The sequence below is a fragment of the Acanthopagrus latus genome, chromosome 2, assembly GCF_904848185.1.
Source record: "Acanthopagrus latus isolate v.2019 chromosome 2, fAcaLat1.1, whole genome shotgun sequence".
Taxonomy (NCBI): Eukaryota; Metazoa; Chordata; class Actinopteri; order Spariformes; family Sparidae; genus Acanthopagrus; species Acanthopagrus latus.
The window spans coordinates 1,063,728-1,082,960 of record NC_051040.1 but is presented as its reverse complement, the minus strand read 5'-3'; the positions used below and the strand labels follow the sequence as shown (position 1 = coordinate 1,082,960).

The following is a 19,233-nucleotide window of genomic DNA, read 5'->3' as shown; positions in this document are numbered from 1 at the left end:
ACTCCATTACATCTAGAGGGAATATTCATCTCTTAAGAGAGAAAACAAACCATGTCTGAGTTTCCTCCTGAACCAGTCAGCTGATCGTCTTCACCTCACAGGACAAGAGTCTGCAGGCTAACACTAGGCTAGCTGCAGGCTAATGCTAACCTAGGGTTAGACTGTTGTTGTTTTTCCCACTTAAAGGAAGTGAAGACTTCTTCCAGAACTGTGTTGAGGACAGTGAAGTTCAGCTGAATGTGAAAATGTTGAAATGGACAGCGAAGAAAAAAAACAAAATTTCAGCTGTGATTTTTAATGTTTCGTTTTTCTTCTTTGTTGCCTTAATTAGTTTTGATCTTTTAATGAAGCAAGAAGATCAAGTAAAGGCTGAAGCGACACTCATTGCATATGAAACACTACATTACCCATGAGCCTCAGCAGAGTCTGCTGCTCTCTGATTGGATGTTTCGCAGCAGTGCACTCTGGGACACACGTCTCAGACACACAGAAGAAGACCTGAGCAGCAGGAAGTGGATGGTTCTGTGGTCCAGATGAGTTCCAGTGAGGAACCTGTGCAGCACGACGGCTGAAACTCAACACAGATGAACTGTAAAAGTCCAGATGTTCCGACCCAAACTACAGAACCATCACAAGCTCCATCAAAGTGATCGGATCCAATCAAAATGGAAAACAGATGGGGGAGAACTGATGTGTTCTGCTTCAATACAAGAATCAGAACACTGCAAATAACAGTGAAGACAGTCGGGTCTGATCTGCGGGTCCGGTCCGACGGTTCTGGTTCTCCTGCTGCGTGACACATGACTTCAGTTTGTACTCACGTTTGGTGCATCGTTTGGTTTTAGGAGACAAAGTCCATCCAACACAGCAGCGAGCTCCACACACATGAGGCCTGCAGACAGAGAGAGAAGCTTATACCGAGTATTGATTACTGATCAATACATTAAGACATCAGAACCATTAAGAAGAGACCCAAATCAAATCACATGTTGATGAGACGATGTAGTTCACTGAGGTTTAACACCAAACTACATGAGGTTTGACCTTAATGACAACAAAGTGACCAACATCATACATGAACAGAAGGGGGCGGGACTTCTTCCCATGAGGGGAACGGGAGGGGCGGGGCTTTTCCTATGAGGTAACATGAGGGGCGGGGCTTCTTCCTCCATCTGATGAGAGGAAGCCTCAATTAGTAGATCAACACCGACCCAAACATCAAACAACTTCACAGCTGTGTGCTACAGGAAGTGTGTGTGTGTGTGTGTGTGTGTGTGTGTGTGTGTGTGTGTGTGTGTGTGTGTGAGTGTGTGTGTGTGTGTGTGAGTGCTGAGGAGAGTTTCACCTCATTTGAGTTCTGTCGGCTGACAAACAAAACTGGACCCACGGGTCAGAACTTTGACAGACAGAAACAAAACATGAACCCGTCTCCATAAAACCTTTAAAGTTCCTTCTAGTCCGTGAAACTCTGACTTGTAACAGAGTTCTGACAGTGTGCTGTCGGTTAACAACATATTGTTTCCAATAACCGATCAGAAAGGATCCATATTAGATCCAGACGTGATCAATAAAACAGTCGAGCACGGGACGGACAGACGAGGCCGTGTGGACACAACGAGGATTTAATCATTACTCACAGTGAGCTGAGTGTATTGTAGAGGAGGCCCCACACACACACACACACACACACACACACACACACACGCACACACACACACAGTACTGGACCTGTATACACACAGACAGTCGGGTCAGAACTCAGTGTGAGTCAGAATTCTCTCCATATTTATAAACGGTTGCTACTTTCACCATCAGCCATTTTATCTGTGTGTTTGAGTGATGACTGTGTAAATGTATCAATCAATCGTTATTGATCCTGCAGAGATCACTGACATCAGAACAAAGACAGGAAACTAAATTAAGAAAGAAAACTCAACAACTGAGCGTTAAATTACATAAAAGCCAGAAAACTTGATTATGTAACAAATAAAATCATTCATTATTTTCCCTCAGATGTGAAACAAACATGTTATGATTAAAAGACGTGATTGTTAAATTGGTTGTATTGATCTGATTGATTGATATTGACGTCAGTAGTCATATTTTGGTTTTAATCCATATTTTAGAATCAGTTTAATAATATTTTGTCCCATTTATGTCCAACGTGTTTCTTTCTTTCGGGGCGGCGGCCATCTTTGTTGTGTGCAGTTACCATGGTGACAGATATCTGCAGCTGTGTGTTCGTGTTTCATGTGGAGCAGGTCACAGGTTCACTTCTACTTTACAATCATCAGTCTACACGGGTCAGAACCGGACACATGCAGAGGAGTGAGTTCTCAGGAACAGTCGCTGTCAGCAGAACAGTCTCGTCTGTGTTCACGTCACATCAAACGTCTTCTTCCTCCTGCAGAAACACTGACCCGACTGTTGGTTCCACGTTTCATCTGCTTCAAACGAGGCTGAGCGACAATCAGCTGTGACGCTGAACTCAAACAGCTTCAGCTCTCATTCTGCTTCACTGATCAATACAGACTGGTGTCAAAGCTTCAATCGATCAGTGATCAATTAATAAACTATTACTGTGACTGAGACACTGTTTCAGCTCAAAATCTGAAGATTTCATCAGTTTAATATCTCAGTATTGGACTTCTTTGTGTTCTGGACTGTTTGTGACGACCCGACTGACGTTGGGACATTTTCTCACCAGGATTGTGGAACCAGAATCTTTCCCGTCCCCTAACAGAACCTGAACCCAAACACAGCAAGCACAGCAGCAAACTGAGGTGTAACGTAAAGAAACATTTATTCTGGTGAGTCAGTTTAACAGAACTCTGAAGTCCAGAACGACTTTCAGCTTTCACACACACACACACACACGCATGCACACACACACCTCTTTAAATCTGCTGTTTAAAGACACACACACACACACACACACACACACACACACACAAGGATTTTATAGGCCTCGTCAGTCAGTTCACAGGGTTTAGGGTTAGTGGGGTTTAGTGTGTGTGTGTGTGTGTGTGTGTGTGTGTGTGTGTGTGTGTGTGTGTGTGTCTCTGAGTGTTTGTGTTGACTTTGCATCCATCACTTGACCGTCAGTCAGACTTGCACTTGAGGCAGAATTTCACACATTCCTGAGGTGTCTGCAGTCTGACACACCTGACAGATGCTGATTGGTCCAATGCCTCACGGTCACACACACACACACACACACACACACACACACACACGCTACAGACAGCAGGTAGAGAACAGCTGGATGGTGAACAGACATCTTCAGCCTCACTTGTGATATGATGAACTGTTTCCTGCGTGAACGCCTCACAGCTGCTGACATGGAGCGGTTCAGACTCCAGGTCCGGTCGCACGGTCTGTGTCAGATTATACCGTCAGAACTTCTGCCTGACTTGACGACGGCTCTCAGACCAATCACACCTTTCTGTCTTACATGACCTGTGTGATGTCATCCAGGAGCAAAAACAGTCCTGAAGTCTGAGTCTGAGTTCACACCTGTCCTGAGCGACCGCCTCTGATCTGATGTCACTTCCTGCTCTATATGCAGATAAACGCCACTGAGACAAACAGACTCCATGTTTCTACTCAAAGACAGAAAGAAGTTCATGTAGAACATCTGCTGAATTAACAAGAAGGTCCAAATACTGCAGAATGAGTCAGAGACAGAGTTTCACAGAGTTTATAAAGTGTCTCCAACTCAACAACTCACTAAACTGACACATTTGTTAAGGGAGTCTGGTGCTGAGGTGTTGAGGAGGAGAGGATGACTCCATGCATAGAAACATCACGTTTTTAAGCTTTCTTCAGTACCACAGTGATCCAGTGACAGTTGTCTGAACATCCACGTTTACTGCTAACAGGTACTACGAACAGCTAATTCTGCTAAGATTGAATTAAGTTTTGGAGGGTTTATCTATTGTTTTGGTTGTTTTTTCCATTTTAAAACACGTTCCCAGCTACTTCAGGTGTCAGTAGTTTAACCATATGGAATATAACTGAGCCTGTTTGGTTAAAACGTTAATAAAAAAAAAACACCTTTTAAACAATTTAGTAGTTATAGGATTAATTAAAATCACAGAGCACACATAAAGTTAGGAAACACAGAGAAGACCGTGTGTGTTCGTGCTGCTCACCCGGGCAGAGGGGCTCTCCTGCCGCCGAGCCTCCCCCCGGCTCCCCGCTCTGCGGCCGGCTGGCTGGGGCTCGGTGTGCCGGGGCTCTGCCTCCGCCAGCCGGGCTGCACGCCTCCCTCCACCCGGTCAGGAGGATGCTGAGCGGCCGTGTGAAGAGTTAAAATCCAGCTGGTCCAAACGCACCAGAGACAGAACCGCATGGTGGTGACAGAGAGGGGACCAGGGAGGACGTAATGATACCGACAGCTAACAGACTGGACGGGTCATGGCGGGGCTTTCAAGTTCACAGTGAGTGTCGGACATCTGAACTCTTCAGAGTTTCTAGGTTTACCGATTCAACGAGAACCCGGCTTCTGTTCTTATACTGCTGTCAGCCAATAGGAGACGAGAACAGCAGCTTCTCCGCTCCTATTGGCTGACAGCAGAAGACGTCTGAGTAGCCAATAAGAGACCAGGAGGAAGGAAAGGAAGCAAGGAGGGAAGGGAAGGGGGCAGGTATAGATAAATATGAACCTGTTAGACTTTATTCATTTACTCATTTTCAGTGGGAGTGCTACGGGCACTTTTACGATAGCATCAAAATCTGTTTTTAAAACAGTAAGAAGTCTCGACACAACATGAAACTCTGCTGGTAGCATCACCAGGGTCTCTACACATGAACACCAGCACTGACAACATTGTTTGTGTTCACAGAGTTTTAAAAAAACGAGTCACGTCGTGGTGGTTCTGACACTCAAGATAAATGTATCCACCGTTTGACAGACTTCGGTCTCGGTGGGTCTGCTGTCGTCTCTGGTGCATTCATGATGTCATCATCCCGCCTTGGAGTTGATCCGTTGCACTTTTCCATGAATACCTCATGTAGTTTAGTGTTAAAGCTCAGTGAACTACATCATCTCGTCCACATGTCATCAGAACCAATTTAGAGCCAACTGGGTCAGAAAAGGTTCTGAACAAGATGAACGTCACAGTAAATCTGCTCAGTCAGTACAGCAGCAACAGACTTTAAAACATCACATATAAAAACACTGACAGGGAAAGTTTACAGCAACATTAAATCTTTTACTTTTCAAACAACTTAAAACATTTAACAGTTTTATTACAGCGGCTAACACGGTCCAAATATGTGGAACCAGACGTGTCACTGTTTTTCATTTCATGGATAAAAACACTGAATATTTTAATGATCGTTGACCGTCGAGCTGGATTTATTTAATAAATGTGGTCACGTGACACAGCTGAGTGTTCAGTGGTTTATTAAGCAGTAGCATCACATTAGTAACAGTCTGGAGTGACAAAGGTCCAGAACCAGAACCTGCCGGACCTCCTGCTCCTTCAGTCTGAACTCAGGACAGAAAATCTTCCAGGACACGTTTGTTAAATGACGCAGGGAAGTTTTCAGCAGGTCTGAGGCTCCAGAATCAATATTATCAATAAATAACAGTCAGCGAAACGTTTCTGTTGGTCCACTACAGTCTTCATCCAGAAACAGAATGTCAACATCAGACAGTTCTCGAGCCGCTCCGCTCAGCTGGAACACTTCTGTAAAATAAAGTGAGAACCTGGAGAGATCGAAGTAAACAGCAGCAGCTCAGGTGAAGCTCTGAACACACCTGTAAAAACTCTCAGTGACAGGAAGTGACCTCAGACCTGAGTGTGACATCATTACAGTTACTGACCTGAGTTATTTAGTTTAAAATCTGCAGTCATGAAACAAACATGATGGAGTCTGAACAGGTGTGACAGTGTGACATCATCACACCTGTTCACAGGTGTCCTTTGTATCGTCGCTCTGACAGTAACTGAATTCATTTCCTGATCTGTAGGACTGTTAGCATGCTAACAACAATTAGCATCACATCAATGTGCTGGCTGTTATCTGCTGCTGAATGTGTTCATTAAAGGAGCAGTTCAACAACAGTTCCTTGTGAGATAGAGACAAGGTGTGGTTAGCCTAGCTTGGCATTAAGACTGGAAGTAGAGGCAAACAGCTAGCCTGTCCCTTATTAATTGGAAGCATTTCTAAAACTTGCATCACGGTTATTTTCCACTATTCTCTTGGAGAAGGAGCAGTTCACCTAAAGTAATGACTGAATTTGCATTTTTCTGGTGCACTGTGCCTTTAAAAACTAATCAACAATGAAAAGGAGAAAATATTTAAGACTGATGATAAAATCAGCTGCAGCTCTGGTTCGTAACACGTTTCCAGCCACAGTAACTGAATTCATTTCCTGTCCTGTAAGATCGTTAGCATGCTAACAACGATTAGCATCACACAACAGTGTTTACCGTCATCCATTTGTTTAAAGGAGTAGTTTAACATTTTAGGAAATACATATATCACCTCCTTGTGAGATGGAATCAGGACGCCATTAGCCTAGCTTAGCATTAAGACTGGCAGTAGAGGTAAACAGCTAGCCTGGCCCTGGTCAAATATGAACCTACTGACTCATTAATGAGTCTAATTTTACTTTTCTCTGACATTTAAAGGAGCAGTTCATCCAAAAAATCACAATGACTGAATTCTATTTTTTGGTTAACTGTACCTTTAAAGATTAACTAGTGAAATGAATGAGGAAAATGATCTGCAGATTAACTGATAATGAAATCAGCTGCAGCTTCACTTCGTAACACGTTTTCCAACCACAGTAACTGTACAGAAAGTATACATGTACTTATACTACAGAATATACCACAGTCTGGTATCAGCTGTCAGTCGAATGTTTGAAATGTTAAGGTGACCCTTCAGACTGTTGCCATGGTGACACAGTTTCAGTCATTATGAAGCCTTTTCGACACTGTTCAACACGCCTCCTGCTCTTCCTCCCTCCCCCTCCTCCTCCTCCTCCTCTCCACCTCGGCTGAACTGCCGGCGGCTGAGCCTCTCAGGGTCGTGTGACGCCATGTCGCTGAAGTCCCTGAAGATGTCCTGGAACGTCTCGTCGTCTCCTGTAGCGACAGCAGGTTCAACATCAGTCTGCTGCTGTTTTGTTATCAGTTGTACAGATGCTGCCGACATGTTCTCACCTGCAGCTCCAAACACTCCCTCTGAATCTCTCATCTCCTCGTTCATCCTCGCCATCCGCAGCCTGAAACATTCAGCAACCATCAGCGGCAGGAAGTGGAGCCACAGAGGAGAGCAGGAAAAGGCTAGCTGTTTCCCTGATTCCAGTCTTTATGCTAAGCTAGGCTACCACACAGACATGAGACAGACTCACAGAGTGACGATGTCAGCGTTGGCTGTTTCCACAGCGATGGCCAACGGGTCCTGTCCCCTCTCGTCTGCAGCGTACTGATTGGCTCCTCTCTTCAACAGGAGACACACCTGTCTACAACAGCCAATGAGAAGCAGCGGTGATTAACCAGGACACTGTGTGTGTGTGTGTGTGTGTGTGTGTGTGATTACCCGGTGTGTCCAGCGGTGGCAGCGGCGTGCAGAGCTCCTCGTCCTCTCAGGTCTCGGTGGTTGACGTTGGCACCGTTCAGCAGCAGGAACTCACAGGCCAACAGCGACCCCTGCAGGTGGACCAGAGAGTTACAGGCATGTGACGACCTCAAGACCCTTGTTGTTTATGTTGTTGTTGATGTTGTTGTTGATGTTGTTGTTCTTGTTTACTTGCATACATAAAAAACATGATGCTGTTTCCTCTCAGTTCTCTGCTAAATATTCCTTTTTAGTGACGATTGGATTCCCAGAATCCTCTGACGAGGGTCTGACAGCCAATCAAGTGATCGATCGTCAATAACTCCTCGTCTCTCTGTGTATCGTCGTACCCCGACAGCAGCTCCTATCAGCGCCGTGCGTCCCTCCTCCTCACCGATGCTCCCGTTCACCTCCGCCCCCTGGGCCAACGCTGCTGCCATGGCAACCAGGTCTCCTGCCAGCGCGGCGTGATACAGACGCAGCCCGGGGTCGTCCTTCTCACCACCTGAAACAGAATGAGGCCGCCGGTCAGACCGACCTATCAGGATGCTTCTCTGTGCTCAACAACGTTTGTGCTCACACAGGTGAGGCCTCAGGTGATTTACGAGCCGCACCTGAGCTCCTCTGCACGAATCTCTTCTCCACATATTTCTCTCTGATCCACGTCTCCTTCTCTGCTCTGAGGAGAAACACAAAACTGGAAGTTTCACGTTCATGTCCTGTCTGGAGCTGTAACGAACACCTGACACCTGAACAAACACCTCAACTACACTGAGAGCAGGTAGAATGAACAGTACCGCAGGCTGTCGGCTCTGGGTTTGACCCGTCCTTCCTCTGAACATCGCGCCTCATAGATCTGATTCATGACGTTATTTCCAAGTACACACAGCAGCTACAGACAGAAGAAGGAGAAGAAGAAGAAGAAGAAGAAGAAGAAGAAGAAGAAGAGAACCACTGTTATTTATAATTGAATTTTGCGTGCATGTGTCTGTGTGTGTGTGTGTGTGTGTGTGTGTGTGTTACCTTCAGCTGTTCAGCCTCCCATGAGTCCAGTGTGAGAGATCTCACCTTGGACAGGTGAACTCCGAGGCTCCTGGAAACATGATGATGTCACATCACATTAAACCAATCACATCTCACCTATCGATGAGGTCACGGAGTGTCACAGGTGTGCTAGGTTACCTGTGTATCCCGGAGCACTCGATGCACATGGTCACTCCCAGGTTGATGGAGGCCCAGCGAGGCTCCTCCTCCCCGCAGTCACAGCAGCGGAGGTTCCCGGGGCCCCTGAGGGCCACGCCCAGCACCGGGCGCCTCTGAGCGGGGGGGCCGGGGGAGGAGCCTCCTCCGCCACAGAGGGGGGGGAGGAGCTCTTTAGGCTGTAAACAGGAAGCAGGAAGCTACACTTCATTAACTCAGCTACTGTACCAGCACTCTCTTCTCCACCTCCTCTCAGAGGGAAATATATGTACCAATAATAACTGATCAGAATCATGAGGCGGTGCTGACGGGATCCAGAACCTGCCTGTGTGAGCTGAGGCTCGGTTCTGTAGGCGAGGTCGATGCTGCCCTGCAGAGCGCTGAGCCAGGCCTGCTTCAACTGCTCCGAGTCCGCCTGCAGAGCACAGCACCTGACACACACACACACACACACACACACACACACACACACACACACACACACACACACGTTCAGTCAGAACCAGTCAGTACTGACAGACGGGCTGACATGTTGTCGGTTCTGGTCTGAAGGTTGAGTTTGGTTTTACTTCTGAACAGACAGCAGCTCGAAGCAGAACCGCCGGTCGATGTTCTCCAGAGATTTGACGGCACACAGTCTGAGATCCTCAAACAGAACCATGTTGTCCTCCTGCAGCAGGAACACACACGTCAGTGATCCAACATGTCGTCCAAACGGTACCAGGACATTAAAATTACGGACAGACAGTCAGAACGTCAGAGAAACGCTGAGTCATACCTTGTGTGACTTCCTGTAGATGAGCTGGTTGTCTCTGATGGAAAACCAGCACCTGGAACCACATCAGGTGTTACAGTTAACACACACACACACACACACACACACACACACAGATGAACTATGTGTGTAGATTAGTGTCTTTACCTCTTCCAGGTTTTGGATTTTCTCCTGGAGCGTTTGAACAGGTAACCCTGGATGATGTCAGCAGTGTTGGGACACGGGCTGACCATCGGCTCTCCTGAAGCATCCTTAAGACACACACACACACACACACACACACACACACACACACACACACACACACACACTGTGGTACTGAAGAAAACTTAAAACATGATGTTTCTCAGGCAGGTTCTGAACATGTCTCAGTGTCTGTTTGAGGATTTCTGAGCAGATTTATGGAGCCAACATCTCCTCCTCCCTAATGACAGGCTAACCTTTCCCTCTGTTTCCAGTCTTTATGCTAAGCTAAGCTACATGGCTCCACATTGACTCTACAGACTGAACGTGGGATCAATCTGATCCTCTGTGTAAATGAATGAATGATCATCGTGTCTCTGAGGCAGATTGATGAGGAGACGATGACGTCACAGAGATGAAGGTGATGAAGAGTCCTCACCCTCTGCTGCACCAGCAGGTGTGTGTTCTCCAGGTCTTTTCTTTTGGCTGCACAGTCGGTCGATAACTGAGACAGCTGAGGACAGAAACACATCACACGGTGAGGTCACAGCGTACTGATCTCTTCAGGATCTGTCAGGATCAGGTGAGCTGGACAAACAGCAGAAGGAGGTCAGAGGTCAGGACCTGTGCTGCCATGGTCTTCATGGTGGGCTCCAGGTCCCTGAGCAGGTCGAAGCCTTGGTGGAAGAAGGTGAACTGAGCGTGGACGAAGGAGAACACCTGAAGACACAGAGCCACACACACATATCAGCACGGTGGACAACATGGCCGACATGTTCATCGTGCCTCCGGTCTTTATGCTAAGCTAGGCTAACCATATCTAAACCAGACTGTATAAACGAAGTGGACGCAGCTCAGCGGTCTGAGAAATGAAGCCAATTCCTTCTAACGACCTGCAGGGGGCGACACTGGTTTCAAAAAGAAGTCTGACTGTGTGTCAGCTTATAAGAAAATGAGCCTCAGATGATTTATGACATCAGTGAAAAGTTTCCTGATGAGTTGATGAACTCAAACTTTAGTTTCAAGTCTTCTTCAACACAGCATGATGTCCATGTTGTACACGTCTACAGCCTCTCAGGAAACTGTAATGTGACTGAACACAGTCGCTCTCAGAAACAGAATAATGCTCTTCTCTAACTGTTGAACTACTCCTTTAAAATGACATCATCAAAGTGCACAATGGTTGAACTCACTGAGTTTAAGATGTCGACTCTCTGCTGAGTCTTGAACGTGTTGAGCTGAAACAGTGAAGACAGAATACGTCAGTGTCTGGTGATGAGTGATGCTGATGTCGGCCATGACGGCGGCTCTGTACCTGCAGACAGTAGTCCAGAGCGAAGTGTTGGTAACATTTGCGTGTGGCGAGCAACAGATGACTCGCCCGCTCGGCGTCTGCCGGCTTGTGGCGAGAAACCTGAGCGCTCTTCACCGCCGCCGTCTCCAGATCCTCCCCGATCCGAACAAACTCCTTCCTCGTCTCCAGGAGCTGCGGCAGGAACCTGCAGAGTTTAACTTGTTACTCCACTCCAGCTCCTTAATAACTTTAGTTACAGATTACTTGCTGCATCAGAGCCAGTAAATATAAACATGTAGATTTATGTATAATTTACTTTTATATGAACCTTAAAACTGAAGAATATTTAGATCCAGAAAATAACTTTTGATCAGCGTAGTGAAATTACCCAACAGTCATACCTGAGGAAAGTAAAGATATGCTGTTAAAGTACAACACTGCTGAGGTGTGTGTGTGTGTGTGTGTGTGTGTGTGTGTGTGTGTGTGTGTGTGTGTGTGTGTGTGTGTGACCTACTGTGTGCACAGGTTGGTGAGCTGCTGGCTGATGGCTCTCTGAGTCTGATCGAACAACATCTGAGGACAAAAGACAAACACATGAACACAGAACATCTGCTGTAGTGTCACCTGTAGTTACTGCCAGAGGTGAGAAGTGATGAAGTACAAATACTTCATTACTGTCCTTCAATACATGTCTCCTGTATGTGTCCTCTGAGTCTCTGTGTGGCTTCTCCTCTCTACACCTGAACTTTCTCCTCCTCACAGCTTCACAACAGCCTCGTTACTTTAGTTTGATGCATCTGAGGTGAATTCTGGATTCTTGTTATTTCCCAACATCAGCAGACTGATGTGGACCAATCAGACGCAGCGAGACAAGACAAAGACGTGAAAGACGTGAAAGCCGTAAGAAGCCGTAAACAGACAGAGAGGGAGGCTGGAATGTGGAGAAAAGGCGTGTTAGTGTCTCGTATCTGCAGAGAGTTTCTGATTTTCTCTCTTTGTTGCTGCTCGGGACGCTTTACCAACCCAACATGTGTCTATTTGACGTCCTGGGAATGAGACTCAACAATCAACTGTCTTTGTGGTGCGTTCAGGAACAGCTGGGACAAAATCCTACTGACTCTACCTTTAGGGAGTCTACCTAATAGTCTCAGTCCAGAGCTTCAGTGATCTCTTGTTAACAACACTAAAAACATTTATCATTAGTTGGAATTGCAGAACAGAGCACACAATACACAGAAAACAGGATGTGTGTGTGTGTGTGTGTGTGTGTGTGTGTGTGTGTGTGTGTGTGTGTGCGCTCACAGTGTGGAAGCTGACCATCTCCTGCAGGCCCTGGTTGAACTGGTTCAGACAGTTCTGAAGGAAGGAAACAGGAAGTGAGCAGGGAAAACATTTCACAGAAAAACAAAACGCTGAGACATTCTGAGTGTGTGTGCAGCGTTCAGGGGGCGTCGGTGTTTTCATGATCAACCAGCAGACCAACACTAACTCTCATCTGTTAGCAAGTTTATGCTGCTGTCGTCTCTTTAATGTTTTATCCAAAATGTTCTGGTTGGCAGTGGAAACCGAGGAGCTGACAGTTAAAATAACTTCTATATGATTATCATCATCATTAGCATTAGCTTAATCATTAGCTCTAACATTTTTTTAATTAGCATTGTTATGAGCATTAGCATTAGTAATAGCATTATTATGAGCATTAGCATTAGTAATAGCATTATTATGAGCATTAGCATTAGTAATAGCATTAGCATTATTATGAGCATAAGTGTTATTCCTAGCATTAGCATCACGTAGCTCTTACGCTGATGACGCTGTCCTTCTTGTTGTACATGGAGAGTTCAGCCAGGCCAGTCAGGAACAGCTGATTGGCTGCACTGTACGCTTGTCCCGCCTCCACCATCTTACCGCACAGCTTCATCACCTGATTGGTCAGAGACATAGATACAGACCAGTAAGTTCACAGCAACATGTTTCCTCATTAACAAGAACAGTTTCAGCCACAGGGGGGCAGCAGCACTACAGTACAGGTAGTAACCATAGTAACAGCAACAGTAATAGTATGAGTGACAGGTGTAGCAGTGACAGGTGTAGCAGCGGTGTTTGTACCTTGTCCAGCTGTGACTCCAGAGCAGAAACATCTGTCTCAAAAAGCTCGAGCTTCAGTCTGACAGAGTAAATAAAACATCGTCAGGACTTCTGCACATGCGTAGTTAGGAAATTATGGTTGTGTGTGTGTGTGTTGTACCTGAAGTCAGGTGAGTCTTTGACACACTCCTCAAAGTCCAGCAGCGGGTCCATGTTTTCTGCCAGCGGTTCTTGTCTTATTGTCACTGAGTCCAGGTGTTGATAAAGTTTATTGAAGCCTGTCCATGCTGACGGTTAGCCTGTTAGCCTGTTAGCTCAGCAGCGGCTGCTCGTCTCTTCCATCCAGCTCTCCTCTCTGATGATTCATGTCGTCCCTCACATCAGACTCCGTCCACTCTCCGGGAGAGCCGCCGATCAGCTTCCTCCACGAGCACAATCGATACTTCCACACGCGCCGGATCGATCAGCCTCCATGCACGCAGTTCCCGCAGTTTGGATGAAACTGTCGATAAAACCGCGTTCGGTGTGTTTTCAGTGTAACAGCTGTGTGTGTGTTCAGCCTGCAGCCCGCTGCTGCTGTTGCTAACCGACAACTTCCGGCAAACATCCGGGTTGGTTGGCTCAGAGCCAATCAGGAGGAACAGCGGCACCCCGTGGCCAGGAGTGGTACTGCACGTCCTGCACATGCAGTACCACTCCTGGCCGCGGGGTGTCGCTGTTCCTCCTCAGTGGATGATCATCTTTACTTATTTATTTATTAAAGCAATGTCTTGTTGAGATTATTCTACTGAATATCAAATACTCTATTGCATCAACAATATTACTTTTTATTATCAAAATATAAAACAAACTGTCAGATTTGGGATTCATGTGTTACTGTCTTATAATTATTGATGTTTTTATCACATTAATGATGCAGCTGGAGATGATTTTAATTACTTTATATATTTCCGGGTATGTTGTGATGAAACTCCAGGGATCAGTGAGGTCGGATTGAGTTTGGATCAATAATCTGAATCTGCAAATTAACTCCAGATGTCAAATAAATGGTAGTGTGGAGATGTAGTTGAGTAGAAGAACAATACCTCAAAATTATGTTCTACATTTTCACATTTACTCAGCACGCTACTTGAGTAAATGTACTTAGTTACTTTCCAAAAGAGTAATGAGGACACAAACACTGGAATCATTAAATCAGTTCGACAGCAAAGATAAAAGAAAAAAGCTTTTTATTGGAAAACAAACAAGACAACGAAGAGATGCTCAGATCAGCTGTGTGTGTGTGTGTGTGTGTGTGTGTGTTCGGTGTGTGTGTGTGTTCATGAGTCAATAGAAACCAGGATCACAGTGACGTTGTCTGCACAGCCCCGCCTCACTGCCTCACTGGCCAGCTGCTGGCAGGCGGCTTCAAACCTCAGCTCCTGGTCCGACAGGCCCGGCTTCAGCTCCACGCTGCCCTGAGGGGGGAGACGGGGGAGGCAGGGGGAGGAGAGACAGGGGAGGGACAGGGAGGAGAGACGGGGGAGGCAGGGAGGAGAGACGGGGAGGGACAGGGAGGAGAGACGGGGAGGGACAGGGAGGAGAGACGGGGGAGGCAGGGGGAGGAGAGATGGGGGAGGCAGAGAGGAGAGACGGGGGAGGGACAGGGAGGAGAGACGGGGGAGGCAGGGAGGAGAGACGGGGGAGGCAGAGGGAGGAGAGACGAGGAGGGACAGTCAGACAATCAGAGAGACAAATGCAACTGAAATTAAAGGTACAACACCTCTGTGAATCAGAGCCGTAATCGTCCTTTAAGAGAACAGAGAGAAACCTGCAGGACGGCGAGGACGAATTTTACAGCTTCATCAGCAGAAAACACTTTGAACAAGCCGTCACAGGCGAGGATGATGAACCTGCAGAGAGACAGACAGAGGACGACCGTCAGCTGCACAAACCTCCAGTTTCAGCAGCAAACAGTCTGATATGTAACAGGCTAGCTGTTTCCACCCGTTTCTAGTCTTTATGCTAAGCTACGCTAACCAACCGCTGGCCGTAGCTTCATATTCACTCTACAGGAGAGAGAGAGGGATAAATCTGAACGTCTGATCTCAGAAAGAAAGAGAAGAAGAAGAAGAAATGGATCTTGGTCAGCTGCTGACCAATCACAGCAGTGACCATCTGTGGATCTGTTCTTGCCTGTCATTGGCTGTGAGCTGACACCTCCTCAGGTCGGGTGTTGAAATGACGCCACAGCGTTTGTACTGACCGTCTCCGATAGAGCGAGACACCTCGAGGACACCCAGCACCCGGCCGTCCCTGAGACACACACACACACACACACACACACAAATTCAATCAGTAATTGTTCAATTTTATTGATTAACTCTAAATTCATCCTGCGGGGCTAAAACTAACTCAGTCTCCTGATTACTGATAATCAGAATCTCACATCAGTTGATCTGCAGTCTGTGCTGATGACACTGACAGGAACAGATTCTGATCAGATGTCGGTGTACCTGACGGTGCCGCCGGCTCTCTGGATCCTCATCCTCTCCTCGTAGATGGTCGGGTTGTGTTCTTTACTGAGCGCCAGCGTCACCGCCCTCCTCTGACCGTCTGCTCCTCCCGCCACCTCCATCCGACACAGCACCGCCTGGAGACACACACCAACTCTTACTCAACATGTCTGCAACCGTCTGGCAGCTGACGTGACGTGTTTTTCCCAGCGTACCCTGCTGTCTCCCAGGTTGGCCACGTACACCATGTCGTCCACCACCAGCAGGCAGGTGGCCGTCGTGCCGTCCTTCCACGCCGGCTTCCTGTTCCACATCAGAGACAGACGAGACTGAAGCCGCAGGAAACACTTTGTCAGCCAAAATATCAAAACACATGAAGAAGAACAATGACAACAAACATCCAGAAGGTCAACAGGAAGTGTTCCAGGTCATTAGACTGTGAGCTGAATCGGCTGTTAGCACTTCCTATTTGCAGTGAACGCAACGATGTTCAGACAACTTTCACATTATCACTGCACAACACTCAGAAACATGAAGACTGTCAGGGAGTTCTGCAGCGACAGTAATCATCCCGCCGCTCTGTCTCGCTCTCTGCTCGTCTTACTGGCTGGAAGCTTTCTTCAGAAACTCTTCATCTGTCAGGCGGAAAGTGTCCAGCAGACATTTCTTTACCAGCTTGTCCAAATTCTCTGTTTCTCCTGAAAGACACGAAACAATCAGAGATCAGTGACGGCAAAGATAAAGCTTTATATTGACTTATTACGTTACCAGTTCATTCAACAAGAGCAGGACTGAGACTGTTAGTGTTGATAACAGCTTAATAAACATTATTATTAGATAAGACAAAAGCACTCATGGGAAACTTGAACACTTTTTATAGACGCAGGAGGGTCTTATCAACATTACAAACATATTTACATACTTTCAATAAAACTAATAAAGTCTTTTAGCAGCAAAAAAACTAATTATCTGTTAATAAGGACATATTTTACTCCTCAGTGTCAGGGTTAGGGTTCAACTCCTCAGTGAAACCATCAAGATTCGTTTCAGAGGCGTTTAGTCACAAAGTGCTTGAATTCACTGCAACGTTATTGATCCCAAAGGAGGTTCTGGTGCCGGACGTGATCAGGATCACATTAACATCAGAGCGAGTTACAGAGTCACAATAAAGACAAATGTCAACTAGAAACAAACTGGAATATAAAAGGATGTGAACATGTGAAGTTAAACAGGAACATGTTACACGGACTGTCTCTTTAAACTCACCACTCGGGAACTTCTTGGCCAGATTGTAATGAAGATTCTCTGCAGCGAATCGAGACGCTCGAGCTCCTCCGTGACCGTCGAACACAGCGAAGTACGACACACGAGACCTGCGGGACAGAGGGGACACGTCAGAGAGACGCACGCCGCCGGCACGCCCGAGGACTTCCTGTCGGTCGGAGGTCTTACACTTGTCCCGGCAGAGCAGACAGACAGCTGCTCATGTCCGGCAGCAACACGTGAGCGTCCTGCATCTCCTCCCGCTCGCCGCGCCTCGCCGCCACGTAGCCTCTCAGTGCCGGGAGACCTGAAACACAACACGGCCGTCAGCATCCTCGTCTGAAACACATCAGAGTTCATCTGTGATCAGAGAGAAGAAGAGACAAACATTGTGGTGGAAGAGCTGAAAACCTTCTTTACAAACTTTCTTGATCTCCCCCCGCTCCTCCTCCTCTTCATCCTTTTTATCACTGTGACCGTCCTCATCCTCATCTTCTCTCTTTCGTTTGAATCTTGTCTCCTCCTCTTCCTCTTCTTCCTCCTCTCTGGTGGACGGTGGTCGAGCTGCTGAAACTGGAGTGAAGGCCAGTTTACTTGTAAAACATTGAGACAACTTCTTTACTGGAGCACAACATTACAATAAAGACATTTCAAACAAGTAGGACACAAAACATTACAACAAGTGAACACAGGAGAGGTTTAAAAGAGACGAGACGATAATGTCTGTGCTCTTCTACACTGGTTTTATTCTTGTTTCAGTTTTATGAACACAAACTACAACCTGCTTTTACTTTTCTCTACTTACAACCTGAGTTCTGTGGGTGACTCCAAAATAACCGACCCAAACCATAACGTTAAATAAACTGGACAATAAACCCAACAGGTGCGTCCCTATCTCACCTCCCACCTGTATTTGCAAGTATTTTTACACAAAGACATAAATATACTCATGTTTAACATTTGAACAAGAGAGCCCAGGTGGTTAATAATGTGTTTGAATACAGTGTTTCACAAAGTTCATCATTCTCTCAAAATTTAGCATTTTTTTAAGGGAGTCTGGTGACTTTCCCACTTTCAAGAAGTAGCTAATATTAGTTATGCAAAGAAAGAAGTTCATGTAGAACATTTGCTGAATGAACAAGAAGGTCCAAATAATGCAGAATGAGTCAGAGACAGAGTTTCACAGAGTTTATAAAGTGTCTCCAACTCAACAACTCACTAAACTGACACATTTGTTAAGGGAGTCTGGGGACTTTCTCCACGGGGACAAAGAAGTCGCCTATATTGTTCCTGTTTAGTGTCTTTGTAACATGTGACATGTTTAGATCAACAACATGTTTCTTCTTTCATAAATGGAGTGTAAATGGTGAAATCAGTGTAAACAGTGTGTTCAAACAGCTGCGGCTGGAAGATAAGACGCATTTATGCAGGAAAAACATGTCTGTCCTTTTTCAAGGAAAGACACGTTAATGTTTTATATTTAAATGCCGAATTTACAAGAAGACTTTTGTAAGGGAGTCTGGTTATTGCTGTTGCTAGCGACCTCACTTCATGTCTTGGTCCATGTCCGTGACCTGATGCCATTGAAAAGTACGCTGTTTTATCAAAGAAACATTTATATATTAACTGATATATTTATATAAATTATAATAAGCTTAATGGCCGATACGAAGTGTGTTGTCACCGTGCAGGTGTCACTGCTAACATGTCCTCCCTCGTCTCCAACATCAGCACTCAGCTAATGTTGTCCCGGTCAAAGCGCCTCGTCTCGGCTCTCTGGCTCCATCGCATCCGTCATAAGACTGACGGTACCGGAGCACTCGTCGCCGCTCTCATTATTGTCTAAGTGTTACTTCATCACGACTCACCGGGATTCTGTGTGGGTTCCGGTAGGTCGTCAAACAGATCCATTCTGCTGTGCTCGCCCAGATGCTAGCTAACGAGCCAGCTCACCTAGCTTTAGCTGCCGGGTACCGTTCAGTGTCTGTGTGGTTCGTTCAGTCACTGGCGGGTCAAAGTGTCACAAATGTTTCCTTCAAACGGTCGAAACTGTTCTGACAGTCTGATGTTCAACACCTTCATTGACCTGAGAGGCACACACGTTGTCCGTCAGCGGCAGCATGAAGCCTAAAGACCAACTTAGCTTCGGCTGCTAGCATCAAGCTAGCCACACAACCGGAAACACAGGTTCCGCTCGCAGCTTTCAAAACAAAAGCCCCGACTAGAATGTAAAGAACAGCTAGGAAATAAATAGAAAATAGAAGCTCGTAAATTCTCAAAGCAGACTGCTTTCAATTAAAGTGAATGTATTTAATAATATTTAATATTTGGATGTAGAACGATATAGGTAGTCTTTC

General features: G+C 46.2%; 3 protein-coding genes across 7 annotated transcripts in view; all 3 read right to left on the bottom strand.

The window, feature by feature from the left end:
- The window catches only part of LOC119005281 (latent-transforming growth factor beta-binding protein 2), a 35,938-nt gene extending 31,469 nt beyond the window's left edge, over window positions 1-4,469 (bottom strand). Inside the window, exons 1-2 of the mRNA XM_037072821.1 lie at window positions 4,155-4,469; window positions 822-892 (exon numbers count right to left, since the gene is read on the bottom strand). Coding sequence (XP_036928716.1) covers window positions 822-892; window positions 4,155-4,354 — 271 coding nt within the window. The 5' untranslated portion in view covers window positions 4,355-4,469. The remainder of the gene's footprint in view (window positions 1-821; window positions 893-4,154) is intronic.
- A 924-nt stretch (window positions 4,470-5,393) lies between these two features.
- zgc:162872 (BAR_ACAPs and ArfGap_ACAP domain-containing protein) lies at window positions 5,394-13,717 on the bottom strand. 2 transcript variants are annotated; one of them, XM_037072867.1, is made up of 22 exons: window positions 13,279-13,717; window positions 13,140-13,197; window positions 12,835-12,954; window positions 12,333-12,386; window positions 11,545-11,603; window positions 11,052-11,235; window positions 10,930-10,974; window positions 10,361-10,456; window positions 10,176-10,250; window positions 9,701-9,804; window positions 9,557-9,608; window positions 9,348-9,448; window positions 9,104-9,209; window positions 8,761-8,957; window positions 8,602-8,671; window positions 8,376-8,470; window positions 8,193-8,257; window positions 7,929-8,083; window positions 7,561-7,670; window positions 7,373-7,483; window positions 7,182-7,243; window positions 5,394-7,103 (listed from the first exon to the last, which is right to left on the bottom strand). In XM_037072867.1, exons 1-22 carry the CDS (start codon window positions 13,329-13,331, stop codon window positions 6,934-6,936), a joined length of 2,142 nt encoding a protein of 713 aa, XP_036928762.1. In that variant the 5' UTR covers window positions 13,332-13,717; the 3' UTR covers window positions 5,394-6,933. The 2 variants fall into 2 exon arrangements, with proteins under 2 accessions (XP_036928762.1, XP_036928771.1); XM_037072876.1 differs by having other exon boundaries at window positions 8,761-8,822.
- A 613-nt stretch (window positions 13,718-14,330) lies between these two features.
- Window positions 14,331-19,071, bottom strand: LOC119005351 (integrin-linked kinase-associated serine/threonine phosphatase). Of its 4 annotated transcripts, none has more exons than XM_037072900.1 (10): window positions 18,745-19,071; window positions 17,288-17,449; window positions 17,066-17,183; window positions 16,880-16,986; window positions 16,218-16,311; window positions 15,829-15,916; window positions 15,614-15,750; window positions 15,294-15,413; window positions 14,929-15,010; window positions 14,331-14,575 (listed from the first exon to the last, which is right to left on the bottom strand). In XM_037072900.1, the coding sequence occupies exons 1-10, from the start codon at window positions 18,785-18,787 to the stop codon at window positions 14,438-14,440; spliced, it is 1,089 nt and encodes a 362-aa protein (XP_036928795.1). In that variant the 5' UTR covers window positions 18,788-19,071; the 3' UTR covers window positions 14,331-14,437. The 4 variants fall into 4 exon arrangements, with proteins under 4 accessions (XP_036928795.1, XP_036928802.1, XP_036928809.1 ...); XM_037072907.1 differs by having other exon boundaries at window positions 17,297-17,449; XM_037072914.1 differs by lacking the exon at window positions 18,745-19,071 and having other exon boundaries at window positions 17,265-17,432.
- Window positions 19,072-19,233: the final 162 nt, after the last annotated feature.

Bases quoted from the DNA above. Each gene is read 5' to 3' on its own strand.
- LOC119005351 (XM_037072900.1), bottom strand. From the start codon at position 18,787: ATGGATCTGTTTGACGACCTACCGGAACCCACACAGAATCCCG. The intron at 15,917-16,217 runs GTAAGACGAGCA...GATGTGGAACAG, and splicing joins CTGAAGAAAGCTTCCAGCCA to GAAGCCGGCGTGGAAGGACG. The intron at 15,414-15,613 runs GTACACCGACAT...TGTGTGTCTCAG, and splicing joins AGAGCCGGCGGCACCGTCAG to GGACGGCCGGGTGCTGGGTG.
- zgc:162872 (XM_037072867.1), bottom strand. From the start codon at position 13,331: ATGGACCCGCTGCTGGACTTTGAGGAGTGTGTCAAAGACTCACCTGAC. The intron at 11,236-11,544 runs GTAGGTCACACA...TAAACTCTGCAG, and splicing joins CTCACCAACCTGTGCACACA to GTTCCTGCCGCAGCTCCTGG. The intron at 8,958-9,103 runs GCAGGTTCTGGA...TCCTGTTTACAG, and splicing joins CCGAGCCTCAGCTCACACAG to CCTAAAGAGCTCCTCCCCCC.